The sequence below is a fragment of the Phyllopteryx taeniolatus genome, chromosome 2 (assembly GCF_024500385.1).
Source record: "Phyllopteryx taeniolatus isolate TA_2022b chromosome 2, UOR_Ptae_1.2, whole genome shotgun sequence".
Classification (NCBI taxonomy): Eukaryota; Metazoa; Chordata; class Actinopteri; order Syngnathiformes; family Syngnathidae; genus Phyllopteryx; species Phyllopteryx taeniolatus.
In genome coordinates this window covers 13,058,725-13,085,996 of record NC_084503.1, presented here as the reverse complement: position 1 = coordinate 13,085,996, position 27,272 = coordinate 13,058,725, and the positions used below count along the sequence as shown (strand labels likewise).

At 42.3% G+C, this 27,272-nt stretch overlaps 1 protein-coding gene across 3 annotated transcripts in view; it reads right to left on the bottom strand.

Moving 5' to 3' along the window:
- Positions 1 to 13,938: 13,938 nt before the first annotated feature.
- Positions 13,939 to 27,272, bottom strand: part of tspan4a (tetraspanin 4a) — a 146,555-nt gene continuing 133,221 nt past the window's right edge. For all 3 annotated transcript variants that reach the window (XM_061761448.1, XM_061761446.1, XM_061761439.1), the window contains 4 exons: positions 25,733 to 25,834; positions 24,073 to 24,204; positions 17,390 to 17,473; positions 13,939 to 14,400 (listed from right to left, as the gene is read on the bottom strand). In XM_061761448.1, the coding sequence (XP_061617432.1) occupies positions 14,332 to 14,400; positions 17,390 to 17,473; positions 24,073 to 24,204; positions 25,733 to 25,834 (387 nt within the window). In that variant the 3' untranslated portion in view covers positions 13,939 to 14,331. The remainder of the gene's footprint in view (positions 14,401 to 17,389; positions 17,474 to 24,072; positions 24,205 to 25,732; positions 25,835 to 27,272) is intronic.

The window sequence follows — 27,272 nt, the reverse complement described above, 5'->3', positions numbered from 1 at the left end:
GTGGACCAGGAAGCAGCAATGATTAGTAAGGGGGACGTTAGAGAGGCACTAAAGAGGATGAAAAATGGCAGTTGTTCCTGATGACATACCTGTGGAGGTATGGAAGCATCTAGGAGAGGTGGCTGTGGAGTTTTTGACCAGTATGTTCAACAGAATTCTAGTGGGTGAGAAGATGCCTGAGGAATGGAGGAAAAGTGTGATGAACAAGGGTGATGTGCAGAGCTGTGGGAACTATAGAGGACTGAAGTTGATGAGCCGCACAATGAAGTTATGGGAAAGAGTAGTGGAGGCTAGACTCAGGAGAGAAGTGAATATTTGCGAGCAACAGTATGGTTTCATGCCTAGAAAGAGTACCACAGATGCGTTATTTGCCTTGAGAATATTGATGGAAAAGTACAGAAAAGGTCAGAAGGCCCTACATCATGTCTTTGAAGATCTAGAGAAAGCCAATGACAGAGTACCGAGAGAGGAACTGTGGTGCTACATGCGGAAGTCCAGAGTAGCAGAGAAATACGTTAGAATAGTACAGGACATCTATGAGGGCAGCAGAACAGTAGTGAGGTGTGCTGTAGGTGTGACAGAGGAGTTTAAGGTGAAGGTGGGACTGCATCAGGGATCAGCCCTGAGCCCCTTCCTGTTTGCAATGGTGATGGATAGGCTAACAGATGAAGTTAGACTAGAGTCCCTTTGGACCATAGGTTCCCAGATTACAGTGAAATCAGTGAGCAGGTGGAGGAACAGTAAGAAAGGTGGTGGCATGCACTGGAAAGGAGAGGAATGAAGATTAGCCAAAGTAAGACAGAATATATGTGCATGAATGAGAGGGTGGTTTAGGGGGAAGAGTGAGGCTACAGGAAGAAGAGAAAACGAACGTGGAGGACTTTAAATACTTGGGATCAACAGTCCAAAGCAAAGGTGAGTGTGGTCAGGAAGTTAAGAAATGGGTCCAAGCAGGTTGGAATGGGTGGAGGAAGGTGTCAGGTGTGTTATGTGACAGAAGAGTCTCTGCTAAAATGAAGTGCACAGTTTATGAGACAGTGGTGAGGCCAGCCATGATGTACGGATTTGAAAAAGTTGCAGTGGAGAGACAACATGAAGCAGAGTTGGAGGCGATGGACATGGAGATCCTGAGGTTCTCTTTAGAAGTGACCACGGTGAATAGAAGTAGAAATGAGCTCATCAGAGGGACAGCCAAGGTTACATGTTTTGGAGACAAAGTTAGAGAGAGCAGACTTTGATGGTTTGGACACATCCAGAGGAGAGAGAGTGAGGAAATTGTTAGAAGGATGATGAAGATGTAGCTGCCAGGCAAGAGAGCTAGAGGAAGACCAAAGAGAAGGTTGATGGATGTTGTGACGGAAGACATGAAGACAGTTGGTGTTCGAGAGGAGGATGCAGGCGATAGGCTTGGATGGAAAAGGATGACCCGCTGTGGCGACCCATAATGGGACAAGCTGAAAGGAAAACTGTCATGGTGGTTGCGATTGGTGGGTGGAACGATGCAAATCTAGATCCTATCAATACCAAATCAGACCAGCTCGCTCCAGTCTTCACACAGATCTTCAATAGATCTCTGGAACTGTGCGAAGTAACATCCTGTTTCAAACGCTCCAACATCATCCCAGTCCCCAAGAAACCTGCAATCTCGGGTCTGAATGACTACAGGCCTGTCGCATTGACATTTGTGGTCATGAAGTCCTTTGAACGCCTCGTGCTGGACCACCTCAAGAGCGTCACAGGTCCCCTGCTGGATCCCTGCAGTTTGCCTACTGAGCGAACAGGTCCGCGGATGATCCAGTCAACATGGGACTGCACTTCATCCTAGAACACCTCGACGGCGCGGGGACCTTCGCGAGGATCCTGTTCGTGGACTTCAGCTCTGCATTCAACACCATCATCCCCAAACTTCTCTCCTCCAAGGTTCTCCAGCTCAGTGTCTCGCCTGCCATCTGCCAGTGGATTTACAGCTTCCTGACGAGCAAGAGACAGCAGGTGAGGCTGGGGGACACCACCTCATCTACACTCACCGCCAGCACCGGGTCCCCCCAAGGCTTTGTCCTTTCTCCGCTGCTTTTCTCTACACAAACGACTGCACCTCACCCCACCCGGCTGTCACAGTCATCGGCCTCATCAAAGACGGTGACGAGTCTGCGTATTGACACGAAGTGGAGTGGCTGGAACTGTGGTGTGGCCGACACAACCTGAAGCTGAATACGCTCAAGACTGTAGAGATGATTGTGGACTTCAAGAGACATCCTTCACCACAGCTGCTCCTCATGCTGTCCAACTGCCTCGTGTCAACCTTCGAGACCTTCAAGTTCCTGGGAATTACAGTCTCTCAGGACCTGAAGTGGGCAATCAACATCAACTCCGTCCTCAAAAAGGTCCAGCTTCTGAGGTAGCACGGCCTGCCACAGGAGCTGTTGAGGCAGTTCTACACAGCGGTCATCGAATCAGTCCTGTGTTCTTCCATCACAGTCTGGTTTGGTGCTGCTACAAAAAAGGACAAACTCTGACTGCAAAGGACAATCAAAACTCCTGTAAAGATTGTCGGTACCCCCCCTACGTACCCTTGAGGACTTGCACTCTGCCAGAACAAGACAAGAGCATGCAAAATCCTCTTGGACCCTCCACATCCTGGTCACCAGCTCTTCCAGCTCCTTCCCTCAGGTCGGCGCGACCGAACAATGCAAACTAAAACTAGCAGACATTCCAACAGCTTCTTCCCTCTTGCCATTAACTTCTTAAACAGTTAACTTACAATTCCATTGCACATGCTGGCAATTTCTTTTGTCTTGAGTTTTTTTGTCACATTTCATTTTGCCACTACTGTCTCAGCACAGACAGGCACACTTTGCTCCTCCTCCCATCTCGTGTTTTGGTGTTGGGCCGTCACGTGACTTAGCAGCACAAAGCAAATAAGCAAGCAACTCCGCCAGCTCGGGTCTACACGCCCACAATCACATACACAGCACATGGATCTCAAAAGATACGGGGCAGAAAAATGGGAGAGAGGAAGAGTAGCATGGTGTGGCTATATTTCATGCCGAAAATTACACAACAGGAAACTATACAATTTGTATACAGGCTGTAAGCTAACACCACAAATTTATATAAGCACAAAAAAATCATACAATGGAAAACACCTGCAAAGGAAATCACCAAAAGACAACACCTCTGAAAAAAATTATTTTGATAAAAAAAAAATTGTAATCACCAATAAACTTTGTCCTAATCCTGTCCTGTGTTTTAACTATTTAATAATAAAAAAAGAACCATCACAAAAACACTTAAAGGTCATGAAAATTAATTGAGATTTAGCAAATCAATGACGTATCTACCAAAATCATTGAAACGAATCGGTATTGGTATCGGGGATACTTGCCCAGTATTTACTTGGGGTATGTTCAGAAATTCAATCTGAGGCTCTCACTGCACTGTGAGAGAGCAGTGTCCAGAGAGGCAGAGCACGCTCCATTTTCTATGAATTTACCAACAAGCTTGTTGGCCATTGGTAGGGATCCGTCAGTACGTCTGTCATACCGAACATGTCAGTTAACATCTCGTCCTGTCTGATGCTCCGGCCGCTCTGTCTCCTCAGTCAGAGTGGCGGGAGTGCGCTCCTGCACTCCCAGAGTGTGGCGCTCTGAATAACCGAATGGCACACTCCAACAACGCTCTGAGTTTCCGAACATCCGGAGTGTAGAGAGCGCGCTTGGAGTGAATTTCCAAATGTACGCTTGGTATCGGATCGATACCAAAATATGCAGTATTGCACACCACTATTGGTTGCCGACAGCCAGAAGCTCACTGACCACACAGGCACATTCTGTTAACATCTTAACACACTAAACTTCGGAAAGGTGTAAGTGGCTTTCCAAGTCATGACTGCAAATTGTTACTGTCAGTGGTGATTAAATAAATATTGACTTAACTGCTCCAGCTGATATAGGTGGCACAGTTGTATGCTGTTATATTGCGTTTTTATATAGTATTGATGGGCTCTACGGTGAAAAATCAGAATCAGAATCAGAATCAGAATCAGAATCATCTTTATTTGCCAAGTATGTCCAAAACACACAAGGAATTTGTCTCCGGTAGTTGGAGCCGCTCTAGTACAACAGACAGTCAATTTACAGAACAAGGTGTCATTTGTAAAAAATGTTTTATAGTTCAACTTGTTGAAAAGTATTAGTTTGCTCATTTCAAGTGAACTTTCTCATTTATATTTATGGTTAAACGTACAACCTCAATTTCCACTGAAGTTGGGACGTTGTGTTAAACATAAATAAAAACAATACAATGATTGACAGGAAAATGTTTACCACTGTATTACATCACCTTTTCTTTTAACATTCAATAAACGATTGGGAACTGAGGACACTAATTGTTGAAGCTTTGTAGGTGGAATTCTTTCCCATTGTTGCTTGATGTACAGCTTCAGCTGTTCAACAGTCCGGTGTCTCCGTTGGTGTATTTTATGCTTCATAAAGCGCCACACATTTTCAATTGGAGACAGGTCTGGACTGCAGGCAGGTCAGTTTTGTACCCGCACTCTTTTACTACGAAGCCACGCTGTTGTAACACGTGCAGAATGTGGTTTGGCATTGTCTTGCTGAAATAAGCAGGGGCGTCCATGAAAAAGACGTCGCTTGGATGGCAGCATATGTTTCTCCAAAACCTGTATGTACCTTTCAGCATTAATGGTGCCTTCACAGATGTGTAAGTTACCCATGCCATTAGCACTAACACAGCCCCATACCATCACAGATGCTGGCCTTTGAACTTTGCGTCCATAACAGTCCGGATGGTTCTTTTCCTCTTTGGCCCGGAGGACACGACGTCCACAATTTCCAAAAACAATTTGAAATGTGGACTCGTCGGACCACAGAACACTTTTCCACTTTGCATCATTCCTTCTTAGATGAGCTTGGGCTCAGAGAAGCCCGCGGCGTTTCCGGGTGTTGTTGATAAATGGCTTTCGCTTTGCATAGTAGAGTTTCAAGTTGCACTTACGGATGTCGTGCCAAACTGTATTTACTGACATTGGTTTTCTGAAGTGTTCCTGAGCCCATGTGGTGATATCTTTTACACATTGATGTCGGTTTTTGATGCAGTGCCGCCTGAGGGATCGAAGGTCACGGGCATTCAATGTTGGTTTTCGGCCTTGCCGCTTACATGCAGTGATTTCTCCAGATTCTCTGAACCTTTTGATGATATTATGGACCGTAGATGGTGAAATCCTTAAATTCCTTGCAATTGTACGTTGCAAAACATTGTTGTTAAACTGTTTGACTATTTTCTCACGCACTTGTTCACAAAGAGGTGAACCTCGCCCCATCTTTGCTTGTGAATGAGTGAGCAATTCAGGGAAGCTCCTTTTTATACCCAATCAGGGCACCCACCTGTTCCCAATTAGCCCGTTCACCTGTGGGATGTTCCAAACAGGTGTTTGAGCCATAAAATTCCAAGTTAATGATTATTTGCTAAAAACAATAAAGTTTATCAGTTTGAACATTAAATATCTTGTCTTTGTAGTGTATTCAATTAAATATAGGTTGAACATGATTTGCAAATCATTGTATTCTGTTTTTGTTTATGTTTAACACAACGTCCCAACTTCATTGGAATTGGGGATTGTATTTTGTTTTCTGAAATTTAAATTTACAGCATGGGACCAAACGGAAATGTTTCATTTTGACCAAAGGATTTTCTTTAATTGAATTTGATATGTGCAGGCAATGTGGACTTGGACATCAGGACATTGGTAAGAGAAATTTGTAAACTTTGCATTAACGTTACGGTTACGTCCATCCATTTTCGTACCGCTTATCCTCACTGGTCTCACCGGCGTGCTGGCACGTATCTCAGCTAACTCTGGGCGAGAGGCGGGAGACACCCTGAATTGGTCACCAGCCAATTGTAGGCCGCATATAGACAAACAATCATTCACACCTACGGGCAATTTAATGTTTTTGGAATGTGGGACGAAACTGGAGGCATGCAGGCACAGGGAGAACATGCAAACTCCACACAGGCGAGGCCGGATTTGAACCCAGGTCCTGAGAACTGTGAGGCAGATGTGCTAACCAGTCATCCACCATGTCGCCACGATTAAAGTAATTTATGTTTTTAAAATGTATCTGTTCTTGACTGGACGTAATATTCAGCCCTTGAATCTGACGAACTGTTGTCCAGAGAGTACCAGCAAACCTATTTCTCTCTGATAAACCAGAACGACGCCTTAAAACGTTTCATAATAACGGTAAAAGCCTGTGCTTTGTGTAAAGTTTTTGAATGTGTATGAGCACTGAAACTCGCTGCGGTGTGTTTCTAAACTAACCTAAGCTAAGTTAGCAAGCAAGCGCTAATCATGGCTAATGCTGGTAATGTTTGTTCCAACATTCAAAAGTGGTTTACATGAAATAACAACTTTCAAATGCACCTCCCATCATTGTGGATCGTATCAAGTAGTGCTGCTTCCTTGCTGATGCAAAACAGAATGTCCATGGTAGCTTATTTCACACAGTAAAGGAATGCCGCAGCTTTTCGAAAGACTAACATGTTTTTCACCTCGCCTTTCAATGGCCCCGCTGATGTCCGAGTCCCCGTTATGATGCCACTACACCCCCAAATACCTGTGGGCGATTCAGTGCCCTCAAATGAACATTTATTTTCTAAAATGAGAGAAAAAAACTAAAAAGTGCAGTGCTTGTTTGTGTCTCTCCAGACTGCATGCAGAAGATGAAAGCTTCAGTGGATTTGTGGTAAAATCACTTTGGCAATATACAAGTTAAGACCCAGCTCATGCAAGGGTGAGGGGGCCTGAAATGTAACCAATTTCTTCCTAGCGGAAAAGGCCATCCATCTATGCTATTTTATCTCTTCTACATGGCCCCACTATTTGGCTTGAAGAAGAAGGCGAGAGGATAGAGAGGTGAGGGAACAAGCACACAGGTATGTTTTATTGATCAAGCACAAGATGGGAGAATTCCGTATCAAAAATTCTGCCTTTATTAAAATAATGTTGAATTTTTTGTTCAACTGTCAGGTGTCATGAATGTATGGTAGTACTACTGTTGTTATTATTATCATCCATCCATTTTCAACACCGCTTATCCTGGTTAGGGTCACGGTTCACTGGAGCCTATCCCAGCTGACTTCGGGTGAAAGGCGGACTACACCCTGAACTGGTCGCCAGTCAGTCGCAGGCCACATATAGACACAGACAACCATTCGCACTCACATTCACACCGTCACTGAGTGGGAACTGAACCCACGCTGCCTGCACAAAAGTCAGGCGTGTGTACCACTACACCATCAGTGACTGCCTGTGAACATGTGAATGAATAATGCATTGAAGGAGCGGAAAGGATACAGAGATTTGCTGAAGCGATGAGGTGAAACGGAGAGATAACAGGGGGATGAGAGGAGACTCTGGGGTTTGGCGGAGGTTTTCTGTGTTGTAAGTTGACTAACCACATGTCCTCACTAATAGAGTCAACAGGAACTCTTGTGCTACAGTTGGAATTGGTGCACACATCCGCACAAACCTCTGCAGTCTGTGTAATAGCAGCACAAGCACTCTGTGAATGACATTCATCCATCCATTTTCTGTAGCACTTGTCCTCTTTGGGGTCACGGGTGAGCTGGTTTTAGGAGTCGGGGTACACCCAGCCAATTGCTAGCCATATACAAGGTGCAAATACACGGTGCAGTTTTTGGAAGCATAGCATTCCCTTGCCCAACTGACTTCAGATCGGTGAGCATCATAATCTTCCGCTTGAAACCTTTGTACAACCTGAAGTCAGTATGGGTAAAGCTGCTACAATATCAATTGGTGAGCCACGGCAAGGGAATGATATGCTAACAAAAACTGCAAAGCATAAGCTGTCAAATGCTGATACTTGAAACAAAATAGAAAAAATTAAGTGTGAAGTGACTTTTGGGACACCCTGTATGGACAAACAACCATACACAATCGCATTTACACCTATTGACAATTTAGAGTCTTTAATTCACATAGAAATCATGTTTTTAGTATGTGGGATGAAGATAGTACCTGGAGGAAAAACATGCATAGGGAGAACATGAAAACCTCACACAAAGAGCCGTAGCCAATATTCTCCTTATTCCGAAAAACGCTTTTTGGGGTAAAGAGAAGTTCTCATACTTAGCTGAGTTTTGTCTGAGACTTTAGCCTTTGTTAACATCCATCCATCCATTTTCTGAGCCGCTTCTCCTCACTAGGGTCGTGGGCGTGCTGGAGCCTACCCCAGCTAACATCGGGCAGGAGGCGGGGTACACCCTGAACTGGTTGCCAGCCAATCGCAGGGCACTCCAAACTGTTGGTCCTGAAAGATTTGTTGTTGTTTTTTTCTGATCTTGATCTAATGTCATGATTGCATTGCTATAGACTTAGCAGGCCTCCAGTCAAATGATGTCAACTTCATACTGCTTCTACTCGCTGGAGGACATATTTGCGTGGTATCTGGGAATTGCGGATGCAATGTGGAACCTCCACATTGTCAACTCATTAAAAAAAAAAAAGTATAATACTTCTTCAGTTCCGGGGTCAAACGGGGAAAATTATCAAACCTGTCTTCACTGTAAAGGCAATGTTCTAATTGAGGTTTTACTTTATTATCTGTCACACAAGCACACAAATGTTAACCACTGTTATGAAAAAAGATCACTTTCTAGTGGGTGAATTCAATGGCAATCCCCATGGTGGCAGGTGGCAATCCTATCATCAGTCTGCCCTGGCTGCTTGTTGTTGGGAGGTGAGTCTCTTTATTAGGACTTAACGCAGCTCACTTTGCAGTCAGTACCTCCTGTCCTTCTATTCATATTTCCTTTCTTTCAACTTAGCCATATCATCAGCCAGGTCAGAAATGTCACAATAAGTTCCATTTCATGCAAGTTCTATGATGATGATGATGATAGTGATGATGATGATGATGATGATCATCATCATTGTCATCATCCTCCACTTTGCCATCACTGTCAACCTTTAGTGGTGGCATCATTAAAACAACAAGAACAAGATCCAGCCTGCCACATTATTTTGTCTGGCCCTGTGAATTAAACCAATATATCAAAGGTTGTATCTGTGGTTAAAAAAATTGTTATCCATGAATTTATTGGAGGGGATACTGAGTGGGTTGAGTTCCCACTCAGTGATGGTGTGAATATGAGTCTGAATGGTTGTCTGTCTCTATGTGTGCGTTGTGACTGACTAGTGACCAGTACAGGGTGTAGTCTGTCTTTTACCCGAAGAAAGTTGGAATAGGCTCCAGCGCCCCGCAGATGTAGAGAATTGACGGATGAAATTTAGGGGGCAGCACGGTGGGCGACTGGTTAGTACATCTGCTTCACAGTTCTGAGGACCCAGGTTCAAATCCAGCCTCCCCTGTGTGGCGTTTGCATGTTCTCCCCATGCCTGCATGGGCTTTCTCCTTTTTTCCTCCCACATCCCAAAAACATGCATGCTAGGTTAATTGAAGTCTCTAAATTGCCCCTAGGTGTGAATGTGAGTGCGAATGGTTGTTTGTTTATGTGTGCCCTGTGATTGGCTGGCAACCAGTTCATGGTGTACCCTGCCTCCTGCCCTTGATAGCTGGGATAGGCTCCAGCACTCCCACGACCCTAGTGAGGATAAGCGGTATGGAAAATGGATGGATGAATTTATTGGTTGAATTTATAATCATCATATGCTAGGAAAATTGTAAAAAAAAACACACACACACAAACAAAACACAATTGCATGTGGAGACATCTTGCATTGTCATCTCCAGGTGCGTCATGACCCACCAACTTACTTTTGTGGTGGTATATTTTTGTCTTGGATTGCTGTTGGACACATTATAGGTGTGATATATTGACTAGCGTTAGTTTCCTATTTCCCTTGCATTTTGGCTGAGAGACAGCATCTCTGAGTATTCACACACATTTACCGCATGTGCTGTATAAAATATTTCCACTATTTACAAGGTCAACAACTGTGTCAATCTGATTTGCTGGTCTTCCTACTCATCCTCCAAGGTATTCATCCATCCATCCATCCATCCATGCATTCATTTTATGCATCTTTATTGCAGAAAGACCAAATGGCTGCTTCCTTTTTGTCCAAGTGAGGATTTCTTTCTTTCTTTTTGCCACAAGCCGGATGGTGTGGATTGTCCTTTTTCATTTCATAATGTACAGTCGGTGCTGTGAAGCTTTGGGACATCTTTTAAGGGATGGTTACTTTAAGTGGATTTCATTTCAAGAACATCTCAAACACTACCCATCACCAAAGCCGCAGAGGTTCATTGTTTACATTCACACTATTAGGCCGACACTACAGTATATGTGAGGATAGTGGTGCCTGTTTAGTGAGCTGAGACTGCCCGAGAAAAAAAAAAAAAAGGTAAATGGATTTGTCACAAATTCCCACATACCATCTTTGCTTTTCTGTCATACATTTGTTTAGGGATTTTCAATATGAATTCATTATTGTCACAAAATATCACACAAACACACACACACACACACACACACACACACAGGATGAATGCAACAATTATGTACAACTGTTTGGTTCCATATGTTGTCACGCCTGTTGAGAAGATTACTTTGGAAATGTAGTTGGTTACAATTACAAATTATCCTGTTAAAAATGTAATAGCAGTGTAACTATTTCAATAACTTTCTCAAAGCAATATAACTAATTAAGAAAATAAGAAAATAAATTAAGAAAATAAGAAAATGTTTGTTGGATTATGTGTACAGCAGGTGGAAAACTACCATACCATGTTGACTGAATAACAAATGTGCATAATTTAGACAATATCGCTTCATATGATAACCCAGATAAGTGAACGTTCCATAAAAGTAAAACATTATGAAGATGAAACTGTTCAAAAGTCAATCTTTCATGTGTTCAAAAGTCTAACTATGAGTCTAACCTTTTTAAAATCTCAAACAAACTAATAGATTGCACCACAACGTGGCGCTTCAAGGTCATGCTGTATTTGGAAAAGTATGTCATGTTTGAGACTACAGCAGAACAGCATATAACTAGAGTGAGACAATTACAAGTGTCAGCTTCAGAAGGAAGAAGTTATATGGAAAAAAAAAATCTGACATTTAGCTGTGATTTTTCAAATGTAACTGTAATCATGGAAATTTCCAAAAGCAGCTGTAATTTAATCACACATTTTCTCCCAGTAATGTAATACTTTACAATTCCATATATTTTGTAATTTAATTTCATAATCTAGTTACATGTAATTAGTTACTCTCCAACACCATTTGTAACTATATGACCAACCCAAATGCATTAACACACATGCTGTGTGTGGTTAAATTGCTTTGAAGGGCAGATGAACAGACAAAACAATCTGTCAAATCTGTAAAACGAAAGAAGCTTCTGCTCGTCTATCAAATAACTTGGACTAGAGCTGTAACGGAATAGGCTGTCATGAACAGAACAGAGGACAGGAACCAAAATGCACGACTCCAATACAGATGGACAGTTTAAAAAAAGAGAGGTTGAATATACGAGCAGAGGTCGGTACACAGGCAGGCAATCCGAAAAGGCAACAGTATCCAAAAAACGTGCCGGTAGCAAGGGCACAGGAGCGGTGAGTCTAAATTTCATGAAGGAAGACCCTACCCGGGTTCTTCATAAAGTGACACTATGCTCTCCTGATCAAGAAATTAATACACCTGTATTGATTGACTCTGGTTCTGATGCAAATTTACTCAACTCCCTCCTTGCTAGACGTATGCACCTTAGAACCTTTCAAGTCACTGAGGCTCGTCCTCCAAGTGCGCGGTGACGCATCCTTCCGCCGATCTCCGTCCAGCTTGCGATCCAAAAGCCTTTTGTCGATCTTCACGGCGAGAGCGATGAGAGTGTCCAAGTCGGTCGGCAGGTCCAGTGGGACCAAATGATCCTTGACGGCTTGGGATAGTCCTTGAAAAAATGCATCGACTAGTGCCCTGTTGTTACACTGACTCTCAGCTGCTAGAATGCGAAACTCAATCGCGTAATCTGACACCCTGCGCTTGCCTTGTTGTAAGGTGACAAGGGAGTGAGCTGCCTCACGATCTGGTGTGGAATAGTGAAAAACCTGCTCCAGAGTCTTTACGAAAGAAGCCCAAGAATGACATGCTGCGGAATTGCGGCTCCATTCAGCAGTCGCCCACGCCTCCGCATGACCAGTCAGGTGGGAAATGACAAAAGCAATCTTTGCCCGCTCGGTGGGGAAGGTAGCTGCCTGCATCTCAAAGTGGAGTTCGCACTGAGTGATAAATGGCTTAATGTTCCCAGAATCTCCAGAGAACCTCTCCGGTCGAGAGAGCTGTGGGCAGACAGCAGCGGAGGTGGCAGGTGGCTTCATGGTGACTGCTTCACATGGAAACAGTGGTAGTGGCGGCATCGGGTACTGTGCCAGCTGGTTCTTTCTTCTAAACCATATTCATTAGAACTTCAAACTGTGAGGCCACCTGTCTCATCATAGTGTCCTGATGCTTTGACAGTCCCTTTAGAAGATGGTGGAGGGCAGCAATCTGCTCATCCTGCTTCGAGATGCGTTGACCCTGCGCTTGAAGGGCTTTGCACACTGGGTCTGAGTCTGCTGGGTCCATGTTATGGCCAGTTCCTCCTGTCGTGAACGGAACAGAGGACAGGACCCAAAATGCACGACTCCAATACAGATGGACAGTTTAAAAAAAGAGAGGTTTAATATACGAGCAGAAGTCGGTACACAGGCAGGCAATCCGAAAAGGCAACAGTATCCAGAAAACGTGAGGCAAAGAGGCCAGGTCAAAAATCAGAACAGGGTCTAGTCTTACTACGAGTCGGTGATGTGGAAACAAGGAATGCTGGAACGTGACAACAAGGTACAACGAACTGGCGACCAGAAAGAATGAGACACGAGGTTAAATGCAAGGTGTAATTAGGGTAAACGAGGCACAGGTGGGGAAGATGCTCTCAGGAGCAGGTGTGTACGAGACAGGGGGGAAACAACAACCAGAACACATACTCATGACATAGGCTGATTATTATTGATACATTCGTCTTGCTTATAGAATAAAATAAAAGCTCACTTATGTAATCTCATGAGCTGTGTGTGTAGAGCCTCTTACCCTGATGTAAGATGGTTGACTGAAAAGATGGAAGCAGCTTTTGAGGCTGTGGCAGGGAATGACTCATTTTAAGCTGCGTTCTTGTTGGCTTCTTATGACTGAACTCAGGAAGGTTGCAGCACTAGTGGGTGCAGCAAAAGACTCCACTTGTCTCCTTTGGGATATAATGTGTTCATATTGCCTTTGAATGCATGTAGTTCACAGCATATGTGAATAATTCAATCAAGGGAAGGCTTCATAATAGTACACAGCTGCCTAGTGACTGTAATTTTTGCTCAAGGGAGCCCTCAAAAGAGCAAAAACAGCAGTATGATCAACTAACTACTAAAGCTGAGTTTCAACTAAAAGCTTTTGGAAAATTTAATTCAGAGTGTCTCGTATATTTTAAGTATGAATTACAGTTGACAGCCAACAATAAAAGGTAATTTTGAGGTAACTCAAAAGACCTGGAGGAGCCTTCAAAGGCTCCAGATTAATCTTTGTCATTGGAGCTCTTATTGGAGCTGGAGGGGAAACAGCCCAGGGCCAGTCGGCCGCGTCCTGCTTCGGAATGTTTAAATACCTGTGAGAACGTTTAAGTTGTATTGCGGATGGCGTGATTCTCGTGTCTTATGTAAATCCACCACACAATGCTTTTTCTATTCAGTACAGCCGAGCAGTTATTTTAGGTGCTAAATAGAATAGATTGCGTTTACACCAGCACAAGTCTTTGTCACGTAAAGGATTTTTTTACTTGAATACAACTCGATTACATACTAAAAGCCTCAAGCATTTCGTGATGAGCAATGACACACTGACTGCTCAGGAGATCAAAACATTTAATACACACCATCGCAGGGGACATGCACTTGCAGCACTTCAACAGTGCCCTTTGCTAACTGAGCCTCTCCTTTTGAAAACACATAAAAACACAACATAATTTAAAACAAATACAATACTGCATAACACATGTTCAATATACTGCTTGGTAAAATGCATCACAGAAATTAATATTTGACACATAGCAAATCATAGGAAACGTATTACACTGACACTGTGCTTGTTTGTAAGTGAGCAGATCAGATGTGAAGTGGGAACATCCCAGACGAAATGTCACCAGAGGGGAAAGGTATGCGTCGGGAGGAGGAGAGCTGCATCCGTCCCTCTTAAGTGCAGGGACATTGCAGATGTGCTCAAGGACGTCAGGGTTGAGCATTAAGCGTAGTAGGTTTCTACTTTGACTGCCTGGCAGAACATCGTCATAGAGAACACCAGGCCCAGGATCTGGAAAACATCAAACATTCATGTCTCAGAGCATCTGTGTACTTGCATTATTCAATGATTCATTTTGAATAAGGTTTCATCGATTCACTTGAAAAAAAAAGTACTTCATTTAATCATATACATCTGTTGCACGTGATTAAAATGTGGTAATGTGTGCTGACACAACTTCCCCTTCTTCTCAAAAATAACATGATCATATATGTTAGTTTAACACATTTTAATCATGTGCAACCAATATACATGTTCAAATTAAATCAATTCAAAGGACATCCCCCCCCCAGTGTACACACTCAATCACCACATCATCTAATTTAACTAATCTAAGAGCTGCATCAAGAATTCTGCCTTTATTAAAATAATGTTGAAATTTTTGTTCAACTGTCAGATATGTGTCATGAATTTGTGGTAGTACTATTGTTGTTATTATTATCATCCAGTCAATGATACATTTTCAATAGTGCTTGTCCTTATTAGGCTTATTAGACAATTATTATTATTATTATTAAGGTGGATATAGTGGTTCACAGAGGTGGAGAACTGTATTGTATCATACCAATTGGTGTTTCCAATATTTACCTTTAGTTACATGACAAACAGCTCTCAGAATGATGTAGTGCAGTTCGACATTACAAGCTGCAACTATAATAATACATTTTATGTGAAATTGATACCATTGCACATGGCACTATAATTGTTATCTTTGAAAAGATGGAATTTGTGTATCTCGTTGTGACCGCTGAATCATGCTTGATACTCCCACAAATAGAAGAATTTGTACGAATTATATGAAGTACGTCATTCTTTTTATAAAAATATAGTTAAGATGAGCTCATGCTAAGTACTAGTGGTTTTATTAGTGTGAGAGTGACATCATCAAATAGCTCCCCAGGTACACAAGCTCATCACAATCATTTAACATTGGGGGAAGTAGAGGGAGCAAGAGCGTGTTGTAATAAATGACATTTCTGATAATTTATGATATGGAGGTCCAGCAGGTCGTCGGTTAACCTGCAGCTTCAGCGATTCAATCTCCTGCTCTCCAAAGTGTCCTTGAGCAACACACTGGATGAACCCAACCTTCTCCCACTACTTAGGTCAATGTTATGTACGCAAGACCGCCACGAAGTGATAAGCAAATTGTGAGATCCTGGATAAAAGTGCTTATCTGGTCCTTCTAGCTTCTATGTTTGTTTATTCATTCTATCTATGCCATCAATCCATACATTTTCTACTGCTGATCTTGGTCAGTAGGGGCATTAGAATAGAATAATAGAAAACGTGAAGAAATAAACTTGTTTTGTAAATTGTAATGAAGCCAAAAGAGAGTGCCGTCTCTCACTTAAAAGCTTCCGCCACTCTCTCTCCCTGCCATGCACAGCAACAGCAGTCCGCCTTTCTTTAGTGAACATTACGTTCCAAAAATGTCAGCTTCCTATTAGCGCAATCACTCAAACGTTTTACTTTCTTGGGAGACATACTGTGGGGCTAGCCATCCGTCCATTTTCCATAGCGCTTATCCTCACGAGGGTCGTGGGCGTGCTGGAGCCTATCCCAGCTGACTCTGGGCAAAAGGCGGGGTTAAACCTGAACTGGTCGCCAGCCAGTAGCAGACTGTGGGGCTATTTTACAGCAAAAAAAGCAAAGAAATAGATGACATGCAGATAGACTGACGTTTACGCTGTGTGAGAGAAAGCACAATTGAGCGTTCCACATAGATGTACCAATTTTTGGGCGGGTAAACCGATTTATTAAGAATAAATAAAAAATAGGTTCCACTAAGAGGTTCCACCTTAAATAACAATACAAATCTAACGATGACTTTAAACCTTTAACCTGTATTCTATTGTTTTAAAATCTGTCTGAAAGCATTAAAATGCAAATTCTCAGTCTTCGGTAGCTCTTTTTTAAATGTTGTGCTCGCATGCTACACTCGCTCACATCCTGTGCATCTCCTGGGGGCTAAGTCCCCCCTATCCATAAAACCTAGTGACGCCCCTGTTAGCCATCATTAATATATTGCTAAAATAAATGCTTTTTTTTTTTTTTTTTTAATGTTGCATATTTTGCACATTAAGATGATCATTACAGCGATTTGGGCGACCCGGTGATGACTGGTTAGAGCGTCTGGCTCACAGTTCTGAGGACCGGGATTCAATCCCCGGCCCCGCCTGTGTGGAGTTTGCATGTTCTCCCCGTGCCTCGGTGGGTTTTCTCCAGGCATCCCAAAAACATGCATGGTAGATTAATTGAAGACTCTAAATTGCTCTAAAAGTGTGAATGTGAGTGCGAATGGTTGTTTGTTTATATGTGCCCTGCGATTGGCTGGCAACCCGTTCAGGGTGTACCCCGCCTCCTGCCTGATGATAACTGGGATAGGCTCCAGCACTCCCGCGACCCTTGTGAGGATAAGCGGCTCAGAAAATGGATGGATGGATTACAGAGATTTGTATTTGCGTTCAAGCTCACTGAGCAGCGGCCAAGTTCAGATACTTCCCCTGTAGTTACTCTGTGGAAAAAAAGGTAATGCATCACTTTGCATGAGCTGTAATTACACATATGCTCAAACACTGGTAAGTTGATTACATCTACTTTCTGGTTCACTTGGCTGTATTAGAAAATTCAAAGCACCACTGAGAGTCTAATGGCGGACTACAAATGAGCCAGAAGCTGCAGCAGAAGAAGCACCACATGATTGATGCCTTCAAGAACAGAGTATTTCACTTGATCTGTTGTGTAGCCATGTCACGTAGCAATCGGCTGCAAAGGAAATAAAAGAGTTTTATGGAATGTCAACCCCCCCACAATGTGGTCTTCGGTGTGAACAAAATTTATTTTATTTTTTTAAAAGTCTGCGCTCCTGCTGACCACAGAAATCCTGCGGCAGCACTTAATTCAAAGGACACTGGAAATGTTAGATTTATTTAACCAAAACTCAGAGTGTCTATATACAAGTGGAAATATCAAAAATCATTGAACTCTCTGTAATTACCTGAGTAAGTGCTGTGCATAGAGCAAAGATCCAAAGGGCCACCAGGTTCTCATTAAGCCAGTCCTTCACCCGCTCGTAGCATGGCTGTTGACACACACACAAGCGCATGCAGACACACAAACAGATGATGCATTTAACATGAGTCTATAGAGATAAAACATGTAGACAAGAGGCTTAGGAAATCAGTTCCTTCATGATTCAGTGTTGTGCTAACCTGCCAATTTTAAGTTTTAATGTTATCGAGACATTTTTAGACAGTTCTATGGGAACAGTTTGGAGCAGGGCACTTTATGTTCCAACATAAATGTGCCCCAGGGCACAAAGCAGGTCCATAAAGTGCAGAGTTGGAAAAGTTTGGTGTGCAAACACATTTGGGATGAACTAGACCCTCTCAGGTCCAACATCAGTAACCTCTGCATCGCAAATGTATGAATAGATACAATGAATACTCCCACAGACACACTTGAACATTGTATAAAATGTCTTCACAGAGAATATGCAAAGGTGAAACCTTTTGCTGCCATTTTTATTTACTATATGTTGAAAGGGTCAGCTCCACCAACACTTTATACCAGCGGCGATTCTAGGATTAGATGTTTGCAGGGGGCTTAGCTCTCGGCCAGGCAAGATAAATTTCACAGTTTTGTACATTTTAACTCGCGATGGACCGGTTTGGAACCAAAAGACTTTTATGCTAATGCTGCTAACTCATAGCTTTGCCGTGGCCGACCAACGAGTTTGTACAGTACATATTTAAAAATGTTTGCGATTAACAAGCAATTCCCATTGGGCTTTGCTGACTATGGGTACGTTCAGGAAATTCAATCTGATGCTCTCACTGCCCTCTGAGCGTGCAGTGTTCAGACTGGCAGGACGCACTCCATTTTCTATGAGATGACGAACGAGCGTGTTGGCCATTGGCAGGCATACATACGTCAGTGCGTCTGCCATATTGAATCTGTTCGTTCTGCCTGTAAACATCTCATCCTGCCTGACGCTTTGGCTGCTCAGTCAGAGCGGTGGGAGGGTGTTCAGAATGTTACGGATTGTAGAGGGCACGATACTAATGTATTTCCGAACGTACACTTGGTATTGGATCAATACCGACATATGCAGGAGGCACACCACTGTATGTATGTGTGTAGTTGAATTGACTGGGATGTCACTATTTGACACACAGCCTACAGTCACGGTTTGATAATGACATAGTCGCGCACCATAAATTAACCATAAATGTGACAGTTACATGAGGGAACTGAGTTTTTTAGACATTGAGGCTGACACACATAGAAATGTGTGTCAGCCTCTGATCAGTGAAAAGACCATGTGGTAAGTGAAGAATGGGCAAAGTTGCTACCACCATAGAGTGGTGGTGTTGTCACCCAATAATTATTTTCTTCCGACAAAGGTTGGTGACTGTGCTATTTATACGATCTAACTAATCGAATATCTGAGTCAAAGCCACAGAAAGCAAAACAAACCATTTTACAGCTGCCTTGAAAACCAGAGAATCAAAGAATATATAATTTTTCTCAGTAATTCTCAGCTGAATCAATATGGAAAATAATGCAGTGACCCTGCTTCAGTGTTATTCATCAAACAGAATCCTGGTGGCGCTCAGCGATGCATTTGAAAATGTGTAAATTATGATAGGAAAGCCAGGGCTGATATGGCAGGTCAAGACATGTTAACTGAAAAATGTAACAGATTGGCTTGTTATTCTGTGACTGCTGTCATCAGAGAAGGGAAACCGCAGAGAAGTTCAGTAGTCGAGTAGTCTGTGCTGTTTAGTTTGTTGTTCGAACAGGAGGAACATGTAAAGATGGTTCCCTCTACTGCAACCACTGACTCCACTTCTGTACTTTTTCTTTCAACATCCTTGCTCCCTTCCTCGCTCTACTCTGAAGTATCAATGATTGTAATACATTCAAATTCTAACCTACAACCTTGCGTCACAATCATAAAATAATAATGTGGTATCAGAGCAGTCATTTTTGATTGCACCTTTCCTACATAGAGCAGTAAAGACGAGGCGCGAACTGGCTTTATCTTTTGGTTGAAACGTTAATGCTTCAGATTTTCAGCAATAGCACATGGAACGATGCAAATGGGTGTTTAACATTTTAAGTGTTTGAGTGTTTCTTTGGAGGGCATATTTGTCAAAGTTTTCGATTAGTTCACTACTCTATATTCATTAATCACATAAACTCATACTGTACATTCCTCCGCTTGCATGTTTGCCTACATTTTTAACATTTCATTAATACAGTGGGTACAGAAAGTATTCAGACCCCCTTAAAAATAAAAAAAATAAAAACTGAACTATCACACAGCCATAAGTATTGAGACCCTTTGCTCAGGTTCTCAGGACCCTTTACTAGAAGCACCCTTTTGAGCTAATACAGCCATGAGTCTTTTTGGGAATGATGCACACACCTGGATTTGGGGATCCTTTGCCATTCCTCCTTCCAGATCCTGATGATGAACGTTGGTGGGCAGCCATTTTAAGTTCTTTCCAGAGATGCTCAATTGGGTTTAAGTCAGGGCTCTGGCTGGGCCATTCAAGAACAGTCACGGAGTTGTTCTGAACCAACTCCTTCGTTATTTTAGCTATGTACTTAGAGTCATTGTCTTGTTTGAAGGTGAACCTTCGGCCCAGTCTGAGGTTCTGAGCACTCTGGAGAAGGTTTTCATCCAGGATATCCCTGTACTTGGCCACATTCATCTTTTCTTCGATTGCAACCAGTCGTCCTGTCCTTGCAGCCGAAAAACACCCCCAGAGCATGATGCTGACACCACCATGCTTCACTGTGGGGACTGTGTTGGACAGGTGATGAGCAGTGCTTGGTTTTCTCCACACATGTCACTTAGAATTAAGGCCAACAATTTCTACCTTGGTCTCATCAGACCAGAGAATCTTATTTCTCACCATCTTGGAATCCTTCAGGTATTTTTTAGCAAACTCCATGCGGGCTTTCATGTGTCTTGCACTAAGAAGAGGCTTCCGTCAGGCCACTCTGCCATAAAGCCCCGACTGGTGGAGGGCTGCAGTGATGGTTGACTTTCTAGAACTTTCTCCCATCTCCCGACTGCATCTCGAGAGCTCAGCCACAGTGATCTTTGGGTTCTTATTTACCTCTCTCACCAAGGCTCTTCTCCCCCAATTGCTCAGTTTGGCCGGACGGCCAGCTATAGGAAGGGTTCTGGTCATCCCAAATTTCTTCCATTTAAGGATTATGGAGGCCACTGTGCTCTTAGGAATGTAAAGTGCAGCAGAATTCTTTTTGTAACCTTGGCCAGATCTGTGCCTTGCCACAATTCTGTCTCTGCGCTCTTTGACCTCATGATTCTCATTTGCTCTGACATGCACTGTGAGCTGTAAGGTCTTATATAGACAGGTGTGTGGCTTTCCTAATCAAGTCCAATCTGTATAATCAAACACAGCTGGACTCCAATGAAAGTGTAGAACCATCTCAAGGATGATCAGAAGAAATGGACAGCAGCCGAGTTAAATATATGAGTGTCACAGCAAAGGGTTTGAATACTTATGGCTGTGTGATATTTCAGTTTTTCTTTTTTAATAAATCAGCGAAAATTTCAACAATTCCGTTTTTTTACTGTCAATATGGGGTGCTCTGTGTACATTAATGAGGAAAAATTGAACTTAAATGATTTTAACAAATGGCTGCAATATAACAAAGAGAAAAAAATTTAAGTGGGTCTGAAAAGTTTCCGTACCCACTGTATGTGATCGCTAATGGAAGTACCTATAAAAATTCAGTCAATGCACTTAACATAGTGAAAATGGGAACTTTTGCCAGGGCACAGTGTCTATTTAGTTGTGGAAGTCAATGAAGTCAAGACTTGATAGATTTTTACAACAATAGAACATTGTATTAGAAATCTATCCATAAACTGCCTGAAGGACACAATATGCCAGCTCGTAGAATCGTGGTGCTAAAACTACAATAGAATTCACCAAGATTGAAGTCTGATGGAGAAATTCAACAACTAGGGAAGAGAAAAGAAATTTGAACAATGGGGACATGGTTGTTCAGGATATCTTTTTAAAATTTCTGTCTATAAAGATAGAGAGTGGGCACCGGTTTTCTCACTCATAACTGAAAAGAATGGCGCTAATGTTACTAAGTGACAAGTTAATAGCAAGTGGGGATTTTACAAATGCAGCGCAGAAGAGTTTGCAGGGGTGAAGAGCAGGTCACAGGGATGTGGTGTTTGTTTTGAAAATTAGCTGTTCTTCCATAGCTTTGCAACTTCAATTTCCTCTCATAAAAACCTACTTTATCATACAACATGTTGATATAAATTGTATGACATGGTCTCCTGGCAAATAACTGGAAGCACACAGCAGCATTTATTCATTAACAACCCTGTACACAGGACAGGTATTACTTTTTCTCTGACTACCTCAACACCCTATGCAGCTTTATCCAACATAAGTTCAAGTTACGATCATAATAAATAAGAAAAAAAGGACATAACCTATTCTACTGTATCAGTTCAATGCATTTTCATTCATGATATTCATGGTTTTGGTGAAAATGCTTTTGCAGCATGTATATGTGCAACAAAATACAGCAAGATCACGCTGCAACCCCCTAAACCTCCAGCAATATGTAGAAAACTCACGACAATTTGCTTTTAAAGCAACCAGTTTTGTAGAAATCAGCTTTAAAATAAATCTCAACAGGATAGACTTGTATTAAGGAGAACAGTAGCTCTCTCATTCCTACTGCAACCTTGGAACACCAATTTTAGTGGTTGCAATATACAGTTGGTGCACCAGGTAGGGAACTTCTCATATTGGGTTATTATTGTCACTGTAGTATCTGTTCTAAGATTATCGTCTACAATACTTGTATAAACATTGCCGCACATTAAAGTGATGAAACGATGTGAATTAAGACGAGTTTAAGGTTTCATTTTTGTAAGGAAAAACTGGTAGGTTACCAGGAAAGCTACAGCCCTCTCTATTATACGCTAATGTACTTTTACATTTGTTTAAATTCAATTAAAATTTCACGATTGATATGAACTGCACAACAAAAAAACCTATTTAAAACACGTGAAATTAGCATTCTAGGAGGCACGCCAGTGTAGATCACATGACATTTGTGTGGTCGTGTGTTGCTAGGCACAGGTCATAGGGCTTATTCATGACATCCCTTTTGGCCAATGGAAAAAATATGCTTATGCCAGTCATGCTCACTGGGATGACAAACTAAAGGCTGACTGTATCATGGCCATGGGCAGTGAACAGTCCTAAAACAGTCCCATCATCACAAGGCAAGTTGACTTATAAACTAACTTTTTAATAGAATCACTTATCACTTGCTAACACTTCTGATTATATAATATAGAATATCTGCTGCATCTGTTTTCGCCACATTCATCAGCGTTTTAGCTACTGTACACAAAAAAAATTATAAAATAAAAATTATATATATAGTACAGTTACAAATAATCATAATTTACTCACTGATTAATCATCTGAAGAGTATTCAGAGGTCGCAGTGGTGCATGACAGCACAGTCGGTACTGAATCATTTTGTTATATAATTAAATGACTCCTCCATGTTACTTGCAGTGGCTCAGGGCTACACATCCATCCATTTTCTGAGCCGCTTCTCCTCACTAGGGTCGCGGGCGTGTTGGAGCCTATCCCAGCTATCATCGGGCAGGAGGCGGGGTACACCCTGAACTGGTTGCCAGCCAATCGCAGGGCACATAGAAACAAACAACCATTCGCACTCACATTCACACCTACGGGCAATTTAGAGTTGTCAATTAACCTACCATGCATGTTTTTGGGATGCCCGGAGAAAACCGACGCAGGCACGGGGAGAACATGCAAACTCCACACAGGCGGGGCCGGGGATTGAACCCCGGTGCTCAGAACTGCGAGGCAGACGCTCCAACCAGTCGTTCACCGTGCCGCCCAGGGCTGCACAATGTTTGTGAAATAAAACTTGACATTTTGACAATTTGGAATCGTGTTTTAATGTTCAGCACTTGAATTGTCCACAAGGAATAGAGTAAACAGCAAAGTGAAACTCGAGCTCACCTTGTGTGGAACTGTTTTAGAAAATTCTGTCTGTCACACCCATCCGTCCATCCATCCATTATCTACACTGCTTATCCTGTTCAGTGTCGCAGGTTGCTGAGGCCTACCCCAGCTGACTTCGGGCTAAAGGCAGACTACACCTTGGACCTATCGCCAGTGAGAGACAACAATTCGCTCCCACATTGACACCGTCACTGAGTGGGAACTGAACCCAAGCTGCCCGCACCGACGTCAGGCGGGTTTACCACTACCTAGACAAATCAACAGTAAAGAAAACCTTTACCAAAATAGCTGTTTGCAATCCAATTGTTGAAGTCTGACTTCTCTCCAGTTCTGATAAAATTGAAACCACACTAATCTGTTCTGCTGATGAGCTTGCAGCGTTACTTTCAGATTTGCACATCTAAACCTTTCTTGTGTTTCCTGCTATTGAGTTTGGAAACCCTAAGTAAAATCCAGTACCTTCGTCGCAATCTACAGTAACAGAGCTGTAGTATAACTGTTGGTTGATTTTTTTTTTTTAATTGTTCAGGGATGGAAGCTGGAATGAAAAGACTGAGAAGAACAATGACAGTTGGATTGTCATGCCAGTGCTTACCGCTGTCCACCATGTTCCCGGGTTGTCCAGGCCGCAGTTGTCGCTGTACTCCAGGCAGCAGGAGTCAGGCACACGGGAAGCATTGTAGACTTCGAACCAGTCCGTGTGGTTGGTCACTCCGCAGCAGCGGAACTGCAAGGGAGTGTTTGTTATTCTCATTGAACTCAGCTAATTTACTTGCCGTGGAATAGATCTGTCATTTTGTCAACCCTGTGTCAAATTGAGCCACTTTTCTATCTTTTTTAATGCACATTTCATTTCCTTCAAAGATCATTTTGTGACCCACTTAATTGATCACCTCTTTATCTTCTGCCTTTGTACTGCTACATGATCTGACAAAGTTTCACGTTTGCAATATTACACAAATTAGTGCATTTCATGAAAAGACTAAGTGCCCTGCATCTTTTTGGTCTCTGTGGACTGTAAATCCCACTAAAGAATAGTGTTAAACACTCTGCAGCTAAACGACATAAAACAATGATTGAAGCTTGGATTTTTATCAAGAATTAAAATAATAAAAAGAGATGAATGGCATACACCGTTCGAAAAAAGCCTGATTGATTATTGCTATGTCTTTCTTAAGTGAACTATTTATTTTTTTTCTATATTTGATAGTAGATGAGTCTTCACAGATATCCAGTCTATTGTTTTTCATCTTGTGTACAGAGATGCTTAACTATTCAGTAAGTTAATACTATTCAGGTTGAACTCTGCCCCAGGGACACGTTCCTCATTATCTATTCAGTGACTCAGCATGTATGAAAGAGGCTTGGTGGGGAGAGCTGTGGAAGAACAAGGGCTGTCTTTTTAATGGGCTTTAACTCGGCTAGACTCAGGCTTCTTCATTTACATACAGACATAAACAAACATACATATATCGTACGACAGTGATCTGACAAGAAGTAAAGTGCATTCATGCTTGAACACGAACAATGTCAAACTATGACACTTCCCACGCCATCACCCTGCATGCAGCTAAAACTGCACATTAACACCCACACAGGCTAACACACATTATTGCATATTTTTTTTCCTGTTGTCACTGTGATGCCTTTGATCAAACACAAACATGCTAATGCCTTGTAGCTGAGCACATACACACAAACAGGCCTGACCTGTCATCATGTAGGCTACTAATGGAAGAAAACTGCTCTCTGTAACGCTCAATCTCGGATGTGAAAATTAACCCAAAGTCCACGATTTGTCATTTGATGTCTCCTGAAGGCAGTCGGCAGCCGCAGTATTAGCTACACGTATCCTCTCCCCCCACGTTATTCACTATCACAAATTGCTCCTTTTTTCTGTTCATATTTAAAACAAATATTCGGGTAAAGCACATCAAAGTGAAAGCTGGGAACAAAGATTACCTTTCCGAGAGGATGATCCATTTATCTGTCAGCTTTTTTTTTTTTTTCCTTTAACACAGCCTTTTAAAGTTAGGAAACTCAGAATGTGGCAGAGATATCTGAGCTATTTTTCTTAGCTGAGGCTGTCAGTAAGTAACATCAACAGAACTGTAAAGCGACAGATTCTATTAACTTCAAAAAATGATTGCAGTCTGAGACCTCCGAATGACTGAGCGAAAGTAAGAAATCTAAAGAACCTATAAACTATATGAATCTATTTCTGTAGCAGCCCACGACTGGTCATCATGTCTTACATCAGTTTGAACTATCATCCAGGCGTTGGTCAGACCCACGTTGCCCTCTGTGCCAAAAAGCTGCAGACCCTTTTTCAAATCCCTCTGGGCGTAGTGGTCGATCTGAGAGAAAAAAAAGGAAAAAGAAACATTTGTCAACTTGGCTTTTACTTTACCCACACTGCAATTTAAAGGGGAACTAAAGCCCCCATTCCCCCGGCCCCCCCAAGAATATGTTGTACAGTATGTGCGCCCACTAGTCGAAATACAGTGTTCTGATTAATATTGCATTTGTGGAAATAGAATGGAAGAGATTCATCAATTTTCAACCATCAGAGGGGGCCGCCATGTTGTGCAATATCGCCCTCTCCTGTTGACTGAAATTAACGTCACAACTGCTCTCGCGCTTGCGTTGTAAATGTCACGTTACCAAACCTGGAAAACAGGCAGGAGACTCCCCGTGTATGCTGCGATAACTAGCATGATGGTTTAAACCCAAACTTGCTAACATTTTGTTCAAACCATCATGTCATCATCCTGTAGTTAGGGTCGTATTCGTAACATATTCTTGCAAAAATTAAACAATTGGGGTTTAGTTCCCCTTTAATAGATTCATTTGACTACTTGCACACATAGACATAGGTGGTGGCCAGGTGGCCACCCCGACGTGTGTCTGTAATAACTGTTAAAAAAAAAATCTCCTGTCGTATATCCATCAGCCCCCCCCCCCCCCCCACACACACACACACACACACACACACACACACACACACACCTTTGTCGTAGTCGAAGGGCACAAAAACATTGCAACTGAGTTTTGACTCAAAGTTGCACGCACTTTAAGAACTGCTACTGTGCATAAAACTATACTCATTTAATTTGCTACTTGCTATGGGTGGGTTGCACCCTAATGTCAGTGAACATTGTCACGCTGAGTATCTATGGTCTAATAAATTTGCAATTGACCAAAGGGGTAGAAATGCTTGAAAACCGACCTTCGATAAAAAAGTGTATGCCAAAGAATGAATACTAATTGTTTATCTGACAGTTTTGACTCATAGGAAAAGTTTGTCAGCGCCAATGTTCTTGTTGCCATAGTAACCAGCTGTGACCGAGGCCGCTGATTTACATGACAATGTGATTTGTACATTGTAGAGAGGTGAGGTGAACCACTGTTAATAACAGCTGCACTGGGGACTTCAGAATAGATGATCGGTAACAAAAAAACAAAACAAAAAAAAAAGCATGTGAATGATGCTGCTCTTTGACAGATTCTACAAGAAACTAAACTGGAAAAATCCTTTGAAATCATATTCCCAGTTTTGGATTTTAATGTGGTTAGTGGAGAAAGCAGACAAGCATGTTGATCCAAAATCTCTAATAGGCATAAAATTACACTCAGACGAGGTGAAGGACATACAACTCATACATATTGTATTCATGACCATCAAGTTGTCATCCATTCATTCATCTTCCGTTCCGCTTCTCCTCACTAAGGTCGCGGGCTTGCTGGAGCCGATCCCAGCTATCTCCGAGCAAGAGGCGGCGTACACCCTGAACT